Raw genomic sequence first — 15473 nt, 5'->3', positions numbered from 1 at the left:
TAGGCACTTGACCACATATCTAACCGGCTCTGCTTTGCACTGTTGTGTATCCATGTTTGGCTTGCTTCCCAGAGCTAAATAACAATCAGATTTTTAGAAGGCTAAATATTAACGAATCATACAATAAATCAACCTGACAAAATATACATCATTTTAGAAACGGGGAAAAAAAGAGTATAATTGAAGCTTCATTTTCTCTGTCTATAATTTAAAGTCAGCAGGCAAGCCAGGCATCTGGGCAGGCACTCCTGGAATAGTTTCGGCAGGAGGCAGGGTCAGGGGTTTTCATTGCTCTCCGGAGAAAAGTATCAGAGGAGTTGTATTCATGCGCCATATGAAGGCCCCTGTGGTGCTGGGTTTTCCCTTGCAGTTTTCAGTGCTGGGGAAGGGGGCCTCACTCCAGCAGAGGTAGAAAGTACCACTCCAGAAAGAGACAGAGGGTTGGGGGGTGGAGGGCGGGGGGAATGCTGGTGGGAGATGACAGCTCCATGTAGTGCAGGGCATTGTGCGAGAAAATGGGACAGCCATGTCCAACGCCACTCCACCAGCACAGGAAAGCCACTGATCGCTGAGAACTTGCGTCTGTGCTTTCCAGCATAGTTACTAAGTACCTGTGGGTCGAGGTGGATGGGCAGGGATGAACTGCACCCTCACTCTTTAGCAATGGGAAGGAACCTCACATTGACGCCGTACCAATGCCTATAGTTTTCAGTTTCCGATTGTATATCCTAAATGAGATTTTGGGCCTCATTACGACCCAGGCGGTAAGGGGTTTACGGCAGCGTAAACAGCGCCGACCCTTACCGCCTGAGTACGAGGTCCCTTAGTGCCATGGCGGATTTAACACCTGCTTTTAGCAGGTGTTAAAATCCATGGCGCTAAGGGACCATGTTGTTAATTACGCCACCGTAATTTACGGTGGCGTAATTAACGCCTTCCCCACTCCCATTATGCCCTATGGGGCCAAAAATGGGAATGGGGAAGGGTAAATGGGGATTGGGGACTTACCGCCCGCCAAGGTCGGAATGGGGCGGTAAGTCCGCCATCCACCATGGCGGAGTTGGGAACTTAGCGGCATGGACCATGGTGCTAATAGCGCCATGGTCCTCCGCCAAGGTCGTAATGAGGCCCTTTGTTTAGTGTGTGTATTACTGGAGTTCAAAGGCTGTTAGCTTTCAAATCACATATCTGAACTGCATTGCTGTTAATGCAGTGATTTTGAGCAGAATCTGTAATCAACACCTGGGTCCAGATTACAGAAGTTTGCATTTGTGCAAGTGCAACGTTTGCACGGTTTCTGAAGACACTTGCAAATATTAGAAAAACCATTGCACCATGACAAGTGCATTTTGGCATGTCATAAGCAACAGGTCAAACATTGCCCGAGTGCAAAAAAGATACATTTTCACTCTGTGTTTGCACCATTGCAAAGTTTGCCCTAGTGCTAATAGGGAATGGTATTAGCACTAGGGCAAACTTTGCCCTGGTGCAAGAATGCATCAAAAATGTATCTTTTTTGCACTAGGGCAATTTTTGCCTTGGTGCTTATACCATGCCAGACTGCACTTGTCATGGTGCAATTGTTTTCTAATATTTACAAGTGTTTTCAGAAATAGGGCAATATTGTACCAGTGCAAAGTTTCTGTAAAATGCCGGCTGGTGTTGATTTCTATGAAAGTTGAGCGATTAACCTAATTCAGAAAGCTGCCAAGGTAACTCGGGAGGTTATATGTTAAAAACAGTACAAATAAAAAGGGGTGGCATGGCAGCAAAAGCGACTTCTCTGAAAATTATTCTGTAGTGAAATCACATTGGAATTCCTATTCTGTATTTTAATACCAAAGTTATTCATGTACAGATAATTCCACTGGCTAATTCCGATTTAAATTGCTTAAAGTCTCGGGAGGATAGCTCAGCGGCAACGTGCTCACCTTGGAAGCAAGACGACACGGAGCAACACAGGTTCGAATCCCGGGTCCGCGCTCAGAAACCTCTGGGTATTAAGCGCGTTATAAATAACATATCATATCATTCCTATCACTATTAGGAGGAGCAGTTCCTTAGCACCCACAACCTAATTGCTAATTTTTATATGTTCAAATCAGCCTTGAAATACTATGATTTCTTTCCAATTCCGTCAGAAAAATATGCTGTCGACCTGGGGAGGGATTGGCTCAGTTGCCTGCTCATGGTTTGGGGGGTAGAGGAGGGAGGGGGGTTCCTGCCCATGCCCGTAGTGAAAATCAAAAGTGGGCACCCATGGTTTCAAGGCTGGTTGCTCTCGTCCCTCGAGCCCCAGAGCATTAATTATTGGTGGGGCTCGAGTCCTCATAACCTGGCGCCTATGCAGACAAGCATTGGCAATGCCAATTGTTCTGGCTCCTATATTGGTTTAAGACAGGCATTTACTGTTTGGAATTGTAAATGGTTATTTATAATGTGCTTAATACCCAAAGGTTTCTAAGTGCGAACCTGGTGGTCGAATCTGTGTTGCTCCGCGTCGTCTTGCTTCTAAGGCGAGCACGTTGCCCCTGAGCTATCCTCCCGAGACCATGTGTTTGCCACACATTGCCTGCATTGCCAAGGCATTGTAACTTGAAGAGAAAAGTGAAAACATGTCTTCACAGCAGTATCGCAATTCATTTGAGCTGGAATTGCACGCCTGGCCAGACTGGAGCACGCACTGCCCAGCATTCTGTGTTGTGAGAATCATTATGCAATGCACTTCTTTGCATGCGGAAGCGCACACACATCGTGCAATGCTTGGCCTGCATCTCATCAGCCCTCTGCTGGTGCAGGACTAGAGCTGGCACACAGCCACACATACCCTAGCGATGCTCGGGCAATCAGGGCTTTCTTGGGTTTCTTCCCCAATGCTCCCAGAATGTTTCTTGTGCTACTCCCTGCTTCCTGAGAGGTGATGTGGACAGTGCTTAATTTGTAATAAAAAAAATAAGTGACCGGGCCCAAATATTTGCTAGCACTCCTGTGGCACTGCGTGTGGGCTCCACTGCTGCCACCCCCATAGCTGCTCTCCACAGTGTCGGCATATTTGGGGTGACACTACAGCCTGCACCTGCCCATTGTGGGTGATGGATGCACTGACTATCACCACTTCATTATTAAAGTGAGTCTGAGACAATAAGTGCCGGGGCTCAAAAATAAGTGCCAGAGCTGAGCCCTGGCAAACACCCCCACAAATTAAGCACTGGATGTGGGGGATGGAGTCAAATGAACATAGGTGGAAAATTGAGTTTGTCAAAATAAGTCTCTATTATTCTTACCCAAACTGTTTCCAAAAATAACTTTGTGAGTTAATAGGACGCACAAATGTAAGGTGCACCTTAAAAGACAGTATTGCCTGACCTGGTCAGTGCCAAGGCAGGCACCACTGGGCACAGGCGCTCATGAAAGGCCAGCAGGGTTGGAGAAGAGTGAAGCAGTGGCCTCATTGCAATTCTAGCGGTACCGGCAAGCACAATTACTGCAACTGCATGCGGTAACAGTCATTTACTGCCCAATTCGGGGAATCTGTTGCTCCTCATTTTGGAATCCCATACTTGGAATTAACATACTTGGAATTAAACATGCGGTAATTCCACCGGTACCTTTACCGCCACTTTCCATGGAAGGATTTCAAAGCTGGCCTCATTTGTTCTATGGGCTACTAAACCAATAATGATAGTGATACAACAGGTGGCACGTACTCAGCAGGCATGCCTGGTTTGCCATTACCGCATCACTTGTAATGACGCCCCCACCCCGCCCCCTATAGTATTTACAGCAAGGAAAGTCATTAAAACAGCAAAGTACTAGGGCAGAATAACAGTATTCAAAAACAGGGGCGTGTGCCTGCTGCATAACACTTCAGATTTAAGCCACTTAATTCAGTGCCTAAATGGCACTGAAATGAGCGGCTTAAACAGCACTACCTTACACATGATTGACTAAAAATTGCATTTTAACTTGCTAGTTTGATACATTTTCATTTAAATATCCATCACTAGAAACAACACCATAATTGTGTATACTACACCTCCTGTAGGCTTCTATGTGCCTTCAGTGAGATAAGTAAGTAGGGCTGGGGAGGAGCCCTCCCACGACTAGGTGCAGTGCCCCTGGAAGGCATGCATCGGCTTCCCAGAGGGAACTCTTGGAATGGCGCTAAAGAGTCATTCGCAGGTGAGGGCTGAAGTCAAATGATAGGTCACGTGCCAGAAAGGTAGGCGCCGCTTTTCAGGGAAAGCCTAGGGGCTGGGGTATGGCCCGGCTGGCCTGCCTACCTGCGTTTGAGAGGGCAGCTACAGCATTCCACATAGGCCCACCCGCCTGCCAGGAGGCTTCCAGGACCTACCAGTTCCTTCTCTTCCTGACTCTTGTTATCACTGCTCTCGGCAGACCTGAGTTCCACCGACTCCTCGCTGCAGGCCAGGAGCAGGAGCAAGGAGCAGGTGAGGCAGAGCAGGGGCAGCCTGGAGCTGGCCATGGCGCCGTCCTTCCCTAGGCAAGTGATGTCCTTCCGGCAGGCGATGTCTCTTCCCAGCAGGTGATGTCCTCGAGTGGCTGCACTTCTACCGGGTGCAGCGCGGGATAACCCCCTTTATCTCTGCTCCCCTGGCGTCTGATTGGCTGGTCTGACTTCCCTTTCCATCACTAGGCCTAGCATGACGCACCTGCGGTAGGTGGGTGCAATGGAAATGGCCTCTTGTTTGGCGCTGTGATCCCGGCGCAACAACGATGTGTTCCTATTATCACTGCAAATATTGGTACGAGTGACAGGCGGGAGGGATCAGGAACGACGATGATGAGGTGAGCGGACCTCCGTGTAGTCAATCATGCGTGCTGGAAGCCCCTCGTCTCCTCAGCACTAATGACAACAGTCGGGATCAAACACGCGTTGTTTTGTAGCTTTATGATCAAATTGGCCAATTCCCATTAAAATAACGACGGGTACACTGCATTCTAAAACGACACTATTTCTTTATCACCAACTAAGTACGTCACCGTGCTGTACATCATGAAACGGAACACGTACATCAAATAACGAATAGTATACATTTCATAAAGCACAACCTGCCTTCCTCCTTGGTCATTTAAAGGTTTCAAACGAACATGCGCGTACATTTAAAGGGGGGGGGGGGGGGCACAAGTGTGTCTGCCCCCCCTCCTCCCAACTTTAGTGGCAGACCATTTTGTCCTATTCATTTGGCATGGGGCCCCTTTCATTTAGATGTCATGTCCCCCCCAAACATTTTCAGCAAAGTTACTCCACTCCAAAAGAAGGTGGCTTGGGGATACACGGTCTGCTCTAAAAACCAGGACTAGGAGGATTGACTGGAACTAGGATGAGAGACTAGGAATCGGATGAGAGTGTAGGCGCAGGATGAGGATGAGAGGCTAAGAGTACGAGGAGGGAGTAGCGTGATAGCCTAGCTCTAAAATGGAAGACTGTGATGAGGGACCTGCACTAGGACGAGAGACGAGTAGGTTATGAATGATACACTAGAAATAGGATGACAGACTCAGACTGCAATGAGAAATCTGGAATAAGACTATTATGAGAGATTATGACCAGGACGTAGGAGTAGGACCGGGATGAGGGAGTATGACTAGAAGGAGAGAGTAGGATGAGGGAGCAGGATTAAAATAGGAGACTATAGTGAGGGACTAGGACTAAGATGAGAGGCTCGGAAGACTAGGATATGGGACTAGAAACAGGACGAGGCGCTAGGACAGGGTTCTGAAAACTTTAGGTTTTCAGATGCTATCGACTACAATTCCCATTAGCCCTAGCCAACAGAGTCAATTCTGAGGGAGCATTGGAGCCATAGCCCAAAGCAACTGGAGGCCGCAGACTATAGATCTCTGGTCTAGGACGAGAGACTGGGAATAACATGGGTGTAATTTTAGGGGGGACATTTTCATTTAGATGGCTTGCCCCCTCCCCCAACAGTTTCAGCAAAGTTAATAAGAGTAAGATTCATGATTAGGGCTAGGATAAGAGAGTAAAATAGATTACATTGAGAGGCTAAGACTAGGATCAGTGAGTACATTGAGAGACTAGGACCAGCATGAGAGACTGAGACTGTGAGTTAGGCTCGATATATGACAGGGTTATGCAGTTTTCTTTTGCTTACTTGTGCCAGACAGAGATATGCTGGCAGAACAAAGCACAGTGAGCAGCAGGACATAAGAAATAGGCAGAGATGCAACCACCGGCCGTACATCCCAGTAACACTGTCAGTTGCCATGCGACCCACACCACTTGTTCTACTTCCCAACCCCCTTGCCTCTCTTTTACCTTTCTTTAGCTTTGGTTTGGCCACTGGCTGCCGGTAAAGTCTCACTGTATGTGCCAAAAACAAAACACCAAGTTGTGTTGAAAAGGTAACTGCAGTGAGTTCGTACTGCCAGATGCCAATATATCACCAGTGAAGGAAGGTAGGGGTGCAAAGGTTAGTGGTCAGGTGTCAGGACCCGTCCGACTCTGATAGCCCCAGTCTCATATGACAACCAGGGTCTCCTTTCACAGGGAGACTTTCCTCCCAAGAGCGCAGGCTGCAGAGAACAGATAGAACCTGCCAGGCTAGGGGCTCAGGTGAAAAGCCAGGAGCAACCAGCAGAGCTAAAGAAGGGAAAGAAAACCAATACAATACATCAGTATTCCTTCTAATCCTTAAACTCCTTCTCATTGCTTAAATGCAGGCTTTTCCCGGTAGCGCTGGGAGAAAAAAAAAACACGTGATACGTCACATGCGTGAAGTACCGGGTTTGTTGTGAATTGTAATCCGTGGCGAACGCAAGCATGTTTGCTGCCCCAAGCACCAAGCCTGGCCCTTAAGGAGCAGGAGACCATCGAAAGTGGGTGGACCATAACAATTTGAAAGGCTCTGTTCCACCTTAGCAAGTTGGGTGTGGGTGCCCAGGTCCGTCTGCTATTCATCACCGTCATTCAATGTCCATGGCTCCAAAGCTCCCCATATTGTCTGCTCGCACCTACTCCTGTCATTATGACCATGCAGTCCATTTGCCCCATACTCCTCACACTGCCCATCCATGTGCTCCAAGCTTCTTGCACTCCCTGTCCCTAAAGCCTTAACTCCTCAGCGTGCGAAAGTAATTCACAATAACACACTGTCTGTACATGCACCCTGTGCACCTTAGAGTGCCTCTCCATGTTCCCTTGTCTCCTCACACTATGTGCACCTGGCTTCCCCGTTTGTCTTTGAAATCAAGTTCCTCACACTGCCTGTGCATGTTTCCAAGGCATTTGACTGTCCTGATGCTCCATGGCCCATCCTGCCTGTCCATGAATCCTGTGCTCCTCATGCTGCCCATCCACGGGCCACATGCAGGGACGTCGTGTAGGGGCCGCAAGGGGTCCCCTGAAGTCTCCCTTGCTACCTTTGTGGTCTCCCCTGCTACCCCTAAAAAGTGCCTCTTTGCTTCTGGAGTGGGTTGCTTTCTTTCTTGTTCAGCTCTCTTAAAATAAAATGAACAGGGGTTCCACAAGTGTAACACTTTCAGCAGTGACCCTAAATAAGAAAGAATAGGAATACCAAATAATGTGTCTTTCTGGAATTCTATACATGAATTGCTAGACTCATTAAAGGTTTATTTCAGGCACACTTCAGGGGGTGAGTCACTGATTTAGTCTGTTCTTAAATGCCTCACCTCAGCCTTTCATCCTTCTGGGGTCGATAAATGAGTAGCAACACAGGCTGGGTGATATTGTATGTATATTTTTTCTAATATAAAGCGCTTAAGCGTAAGTGCTATGTAATACCACATCATTTGGCCATGGATGTCGGCTTGCATTCACAGTAATTTGGTAATATGGCCTATACACACCTATCCTAACGATACATATGGCGATCCATTCTTATTGTGGGAAATGTATATCACATTATAGTGCTATCATAACCATATTTTTTGTAGTGTACTTAGGAACAGTGCTATGTGAAGCCACTTCCTGTTTTGTCAAGGGATGAAAAGTTGCATTCCATCACTTCCGGCGATATCACTTCGGGGTGGGGTTAAATGACATCACTTCCTGTGATGTCCTCAGAAATCAAGCGTCATGTGATGTCACTTCCGCTACACCTGGCATTTTGTTGAAATGACTTTCCTGGCCACATACTGCTAGTGCTCCCAGTCCATGAGCCCCAAACACCTCACACTGTCTCTGGGCCCAAAACTCCCCACACTCGTGCTCATTGTCCATGTTCCTGGAGCATTAAACATGTACATAATAACTATATGTCCATTTCTGGCGTTATACATGTTTTTACACACAGCACAATAATCGGCGGAATGCCCAGTACGCTTGGATGGAAAATACACGTGTTAGCACCTTTTATAAGCCGCACATTTACCAGTTAGGGTGGTTAGATATCACATATAGCAGTGGTTCCTACTTTTTAAGCACAGTGGAAGGAGCAGCACACTTGTTCTAACGGAGGCAACCCAAAGAAATCTGGGCTCAGACACAGCGGAACATCAGCGGTAGCACCACTCCAGCCTATTAGCCAGTCCCGAAGCCCACATCCACTGACTGACTGCCCATTAGCCTGTTATATGCACTCCCACAGGCAGCCTAACATCCTGCCTCCCCCAGTACCCACAGACAGCTAATCAGACTACCTTGCAGCCCTCAGGCCAACCCCAAAGGTCCCAGAAAGCCAATGAGCTTGAGATCACCAGCCATTCTGACCATATTGTTTTGTAATAAACACCCTTGGACTTTTCGTTAAGACTCACCGTGATTCTTTGGGATGGGTCCCCCCCTCCCTCTGTCACATGTGGTGTCAGAAGTGGAATCATGTCTTCGATACAGGGGGCAGACCCAACCGCCAACAACATGAAGATAGTACGTCTTACCAGGATCGCCCGGCTTTTCACAAAGGTTACAGGCCAGGTGGCCAGTTACTATATATATGCTGATGAGGAAGTGACCATCCAAGCACAGCAGAGAGCTGTAATACGTACGTACGTACGTACGTATGTATGTGAAGTGGGGCTGCCAGAATGGTTTACTTGCGCTGACGTCTGGCCTCACAGTGAAGCATGCCCTAAATGTTGGTGCCGGGGTTTTGAATAGGGATTATCGAGGAGAGCTGGAGGTAGTACTCTTTAATGTGAACCACTCCAATGACTATTCTGCTTGGACATCCCATGGCACAACACATTTGTAAGAAAACCCTTATTCCAGAAATCGAAGAAGTGGAAGTATTAGAGGAAACCAACAGAGATGATGCTGGATTTGGTGGGATGATGGAGGCCCAAGAGTTACAAGACATACCACCCAGAGTACCTGGTCCAGCATCTACTGAATTCATTCTCTTCTTGAGCAAGCCTGCAGAAATCTATTCTCAGAAGCCGACAGTAGAACCCAGCGTTCCCTGCACTTTATCTAGCGCAGAGGGCTGCTGTATCGAGTGGATGTGAACCCGAAGTACAAAGGGACACCATATTACCAACTGTTGGTGCCTAAAATATTCTGGAAGGCCATCATAGAACTTGCACATTGAAATCTGACGTCAAGCACTTGGGGCTGGAGAAAACCCTGAAGACCTTGCTTATGCAGTTCTATTGGTCCGGCGTCTATGCAGCGAAGTAATTTTGCGCTGCATGCCATGTTTGCCAGAAGAATGTAGAGGAGCAGCCTCTCCCCCTGCCTCTGAGCGCAGACAGGGAAATATCGGATTTAGGTCCAATACCCCTGTCTCCTATTCAACATTGTAAACATCAGGAATATTGTCTATTGAGGCAGCTAGGCTGGCCTTCTCTAAGGCGAGTACATTGGAAATAGGTAACACCACACACACTTATTGCGGGGTAACATAGGACATAAAAGTATGCTTACATTACGCACAACATGAACACAGATTTCCGATGTAAAATATAGGTTAGTAAAAGCCATTGGGCCTCATTACGAGTATGGAGGTAGCTATGCCGCTTTTAGTGGCATGGCTACGTCTATACCGGGTACTGGGTCTGGGTTCCAGGAATGAGGAATTACCGGGCCATTCCGACCTTGGAGGGCCCAGTAATTCCCTTTCCTGGAACCCGGACCCGGTACATCCCCATTCCCATTTGAGCGCCCACAGGGCTCAATGGGAATGGGGAGAATGCTAACAACGGGCCCGTTAATGACAGGCCCGTTGTAAGCATCCTGGTCTAGCGGGTCCCGCTAAGGACACCTGGTTTTACCAGACGTCCTTTGCAGGACACGCGAGCAGACCACGTAATGAGGCGGTAGAGGGATAACGGGGCCGGCAGCTCTACCGGCACCGTTATCCCTCTACCACCTTCCTCGTAATGAGGCCAATTGTGTTATAGATGGCTGTAGGCCTCAGACTCCCATAAATATCTAAAAGGGCAGACACAGAAATGTGGTGCTGTGTTCAGAAAAGCACAGTGGTTACCCTCGTTGTGTGACGTGTGCAGCCCGCTTCCCCGCCTAGCCCAATTCCGCGGCCCGGACACACCGGATATTTCTATATCATATCCGGCCTGGGCAAGGCCCAGGCGAAATCAATCAAAGTCTGCCTTGCTGTTTGCGGCATGTGAAGAGAAGAACTGCTGCCTGCCGACCTCATCAGACCTCATCAGCATGAGACCCGGTTGTGAGGGCTGAATATTGATTGTCATTCTACTGTACCGTTGTACGGTCCTCAATTGTGCAGCCCGCTCCTCCAGAGTTGTTTCCAACATTGTGGTTACCATGGTTGTGTGACGTGTGCCGCCTGCCCTCTGCATAGTCCAATCCTGCGGCCAAGACACACCGGATATTTTTACATCATATCTGGCCTGGCAATGTCTGCCTTGCTGTCTGCAGCTGTTCACGGATGAAGGTGGTCTGCCACTGACTTTAACGTCTCCTTTGTTTTCGAACTGACTAACATCTCCACATTGGCCATGGCAGCGCTGCCTGTCTCCCACTTACCAGCAAAACCAGCAGCGTCAATTGCTGGTTCCCTGTTTTCCATCATTCTATTGTTGGTAATATTGTTTCTTATTCCCTCTGCTTTTAATATCCAGTCATCTCATAGCAATTGATCCACTTCTTGACCTTCTTCTACCCTGAATCTTGCTAATCTTATCTATCCTCAAATTACCTCCTCCATGGCACCTATTGATATTGCCTTATGGAATGCTAGATCTTTATGCAATACGTCTTCTGCTGTTCTTTATCAATTCTAAGGCTCAATTTACATTTTCTCTGTATTACAGCGACTTGGATCCCTTGCTATAACACTACTATTGCTGCCTCTCTGACTATTTCTCAGAACTCCTTCTGTCATACCCCATGGTCCTTAGCCTGGGCAGGGGGTATTGGCATATATATTCCTTTCTAAATCTGTCCTCATCTTTAGATCTTTCTATTTATTCCTCATTTGAATTCTCTTAGACTTACTTTACCAAGCCCTACCCCATCTCATTTCTTCTCATCTACCACCCTCCTGGGCCTGTCGGCTCTTTTTGTGAAGATGGTAACCGTCTTCTTTCTATTCTTCTTACTTCTCCTACCCCTCTTATACTTTTGGCTGACTTCAACCTTCGCATTTCTTCTACTTACTCTACTCTTCCTCTACTTTCTATTCTTGATTCTCATTTTCTACTCCTCCTTCACATATTTCAAGGTTGTGCCTTGATCTTATCTTTGTTTCATCTTTGTCTACTTCTGTTTCCTCACTTCCTGTTTTTCTCTCCGATTATGATCTTCTTTCTGTATCCCTCTTTCCTCAAGGCCCTATACCTTCTTTAGTCTCTTCTCTCAAGTCACCTTTCTATTGCCGTGATCTTCGGGAATTAAACTAAACACCCCACTGTATGTTTCATCTTGAATTTCTGGGCTGCTCTCTTACTCCTCCTTCACAGCTATGTCTGCTGAGGAGGCTGCTTTGATGCTTTCTTCTTCTTTAGATACGCTTTATCCTACTTCACCTTTCTATCCCACCCGTAAACCTTCACAACCATGGCTTTTTCCTCATCTCTGTTCTATGCGCCACTTTCTCCGTCGTCTTGAAAGACAGTGGCCCCCATTAGGAGTTGGGTGGTAGCCCTTAAATGCGATGGTAAAAGGATACTGATGCATTTAAGGATACGTCCAATCATGAGTATGGCGTGTTTAGCCCCAGCTGAGAGCTGGGGTTAAACACGCTGGAAAAATGCTAATTTCCATGCAATTACCACACGGTAATACGGCCAGCAGTAATTGCACCAAAAATGTCCCATTGGGTCCAACGTTCCCAATGGGGAATAATGTTTACTGTCCAACCCATGATCCGGCGGTAATACCGCTGGATGGGTGGGCGGTAACACAAATAAAGATGGCCAGTATACCAGTCAGGATACCGCCCAACTCGTGATGAGTCCCAGTGTCTTAAGTCTAAGGCGGGCTATTCTTCTTATTTTTCCTACCATGCTCTTTATGATGACTGCCTACTCTCAGCTAAGCGCTCTTACTTTTCTGATCTCTTGCACCCCAATCAACCTATCCTAGACGTCTCTTTCAGACTCTCTCACGTCTCCTCTCTCCCCCTACTCCTGACTATTCAGTTAGTTCCACTCTTTCAGCCTCTCACCTGGCTCCATTCTTTTCTTCAAAGGTGGCTTCTCTCCGGTCTTATATTGAAGCCTCTGTTCCTCCAACTGCACCTATTTTTCCTATTCTAGTTCTCTCTGGTTCTATCTCAAGTTTCAAACCTATTACTAATGAGGAGACCTCTCTCCTATTAGCCAAAGCTCATCCTACTGCTTCCCATATGGATCCGATCCCCACTGCGCTCATCCATTCCTTGTTTCCTGTCTTATTTCTTTTCTTAAAATCTGTCTCCTGACGTCAACTTTTCCATTATCCTTTAAGCAGGCTTCTATTATTCCAATTTTATAGAAATCTACTGCTGGCCCCTTGCTTGTTGAACATTTATGTTATATCTCCTTATTGCCTTATCTTTTTAAATTACTTGACCGGTTGGTTTATTCTCAAGTTTCTACCTTTGTCTCTATTTCTTCTATTCTCCGGCGATTCCAGTCAGGCTTTCATTCTTGCTATTCTACTGAAACTGCCCTTCTTTCTGTTATGGGCTCATTTCTCACTGAACGCTATTGTAAACACTATTCTTTTCTTATTCTGTTGGACCTTTCAGCCGCATTGAATACAGTTGATCACTCTCTTCTTTTGGCTTCTCTCTCATCGTTTGGTTTTTCTGGCTCTGTTCTTTCCTGGTTCCAATCATACCTGTATGGAAAAGAGTGGTTGTTCCCAAAAAAAGGTTTTGGGAACTCCCGTCCCCTGCACACTGTCGAATATCTGTTGTTAGGCAGAAACCTGTGCAGTTCCTTCTGGGACCACTGCAAAAGATTTAAGACTACAGGTGTTTGGCAGTAAACCCACTTGGTAGCAGTCTGTACCACACAGATTAACCTGGTAGCTGTGGCTGAGCAGTCAGACTTCCCTCAAGAAGAGTTAGGCAGTATACAGAGTATTCAAAATAGGTCAAGAGCACACAATAGAACAAGTAATCACTGACCAGGGCTTGGTGTAAAAGAGATATAATTATTTATTTAAAACCACATCTAGAAAAACACACAGGCACTAATAGTAAGCAATTCAAAAACACGGTCACTAAAAGATATACACTCCCTTAAAAGAATATTAGACAAGTCTTAAGTAAAGCCCCACTTATTTTCAGACAGCGGTGAGCGCTTAACGTAGATGGCACTCTAATAGTTCGTTTTAAAAAGGGAGAGGAAAGCAAAAAACAAATTGAAACAGATCCCAACTCTTTTACAAGAACATAATAAGAGAGGAAGGCAAAGTAAAACCGTGAATTCAGAGTCAGAGTCTGCTTTAAGAGGATCGAAACGAAATGTGTCCAAGGTCACACGGTTGCAGTGCACAAAAGTCTTGTAATGGTTCAAAAAGGAGTTGGACCAAAGAAAGGGACCAGTTAGAGGGTCAAGGCGGCCAGCCCAGTACAGAAGGTTAAGGAGTTATTATTACCTTGTAGCAATCTTTAGAAAGGGAGGCCTGGCGGACACGGTACCTTAAAGTGGTGAGAACACTCTAGTGGGGGCAGTTGTTCCTGGCAGTGGATTCAAGTCGGTGCTTCGTCCGGGGGAGGAGAGGATCTCGTCGTGGAGGAAGACAGAAGTCTGTTGCACTGCCAGGGAAGAAATCAGCCGCGGAGTTTCTCAGGTACAAGGAGCGAGCCGTTGATTCACGGTTCAGTGGTGAGTGGCTATCCGGCCGCCGGGGTGCTTGGCATGGGCAGTTTGACCACAAACTGGTCTGGGGTGCGAGGAAAGAAAGGTAAACTGGTTGTGCCCACCAGTCAGGGGAAGAAGCCTCTCCAGCCGGGAGATCTTCTCTGTCATCGGGAAGTGGTGTGTCGGTTCCGCAGGGCTTCACCGGTGGTGTCGTCGTGGTAGGTCGGCTCAGCTTCTCCCTCGTCAGATTCTCAGGTCCTGTGGCGACTTCTGAAGTTCCAGTCCCCAAAGCCCTGCTTTTATGCAGCATACCCCCATTCACTCAGCCCAGCTGTCAATCAAACATGCTAAGTGGTGAGCCGGCCGGCTCACCACTTGGGCCAATCACACAAGAGTGCGACTTGAGTTACCAAGGTACCCCCTGTGGTACCCAGACAGAGCGGCACCTCTTTTGGAGGCTTCTGTGGAGAAGCCCACCAAAAAGTGGAACAAAGGGCTCGACTTGGGTTGGAGTCACAGAAGAGAACACAAACGCCATTTTAGAATAGAGTCTTGGCAAAAAATACCAACCAGAGAATTAATATTAATTAAATAAACCGGCGGTATGTTCGAGGCTGTGAGAATTAAAGAATTAAAGTTGGTAGCCTCGAACAATGGGAAAATCCCATAGGAAAATATTTGCGGTCGAATATAAAAAGTAGTTTCCACTGCCACCAGCCAAAACTCGATCAGGGGGGACGGAGACGTGCCCCCTCGACTAACAGACCCCGGGGCAATCGAATTGCCCCGACCAGTACGTCCACAATATGATGGTTTGTACTGGTTTCTGTTAATAATTTGGGACTAGTAAAGCCAATGGTGACTTTACATGCCCTGGGAGACAGTAGTCAGTCCCAGGGTATGGAGTCTATGGTGGGGTGTCACTATGACACCCCTGTGTTACTGCACGGAGGGTGCTGTGTAACACACATAGTAAAAACACATGAGACCCTATGGAGTAAAGGACCCCATAGCCCATAAAAAACCTTACCAGTCAAAGGAATACCATAAATCATGTCCAAGAGTGGGAGAAAAAGAGTCTCACTCTTGGCAGGAGTAAATAAAAACTCCAGGAATCCAGCAAAGCTGCTGGGGGACTGACTAGGTTAGGAAATTCAGCCTAAAGAGAGAATTCTCCCTAACATCTGTAAATACAGATCAATAACTTAAGGAGTTTGAGATACTTATTCTATACATTGTTTCAGGAATTATTTAAC

At 47.0% G+C, this 15473-nt stretch overlaps 1 protein-coding gene across 3 annotated transcripts in view; it reads right to left on the bottom strand.

The window, feature by feature from the left end:
• LOC138570037 (cocaine- and amphetamine-regulated transcript protein-like) overlaps positions 1–15473 on the bottom strand; it is a 155711-nt gene that overhangs the window by 50914 nt on the left and 89324 nt on the right. The window contains exon 1 of one of the 3 annotated variants that reach the window (XM_069648600.1): positions 4355–4567. The exons of the other annotated variants lie outside the window; for them this stretch is intronic. Coding sequence (XP_069504701.1) covers positions 4355–4486 — 132 coding nt within the window. The 5' untranslated portion in view covers positions 4487–4567. Of the gene's footprint in view, positions 1–4354; positions 4568–15473 lie in introns of those variants that run through there. 3 annotated transcript variants of the gene reach the window in all.

Source organism: Ambystoma mexicanum, chromosome 1p (assembly GCF_040938575.1).
Source record: "Ambystoma mexicanum isolate Mex_15411 chromosome 1p, UKY_AmexF1_1, whole genome shotgun sequence".
NCBI classification, from domain to species: Eukaryota; Metazoa; Chordata; class Amphibia; order Caudata; family Ambystomatidae; genus Ambystoma; species Ambystoma mexicanum.
This window is presented reverse-complemented; position numbering and strand designations above follow the sequence as displayed.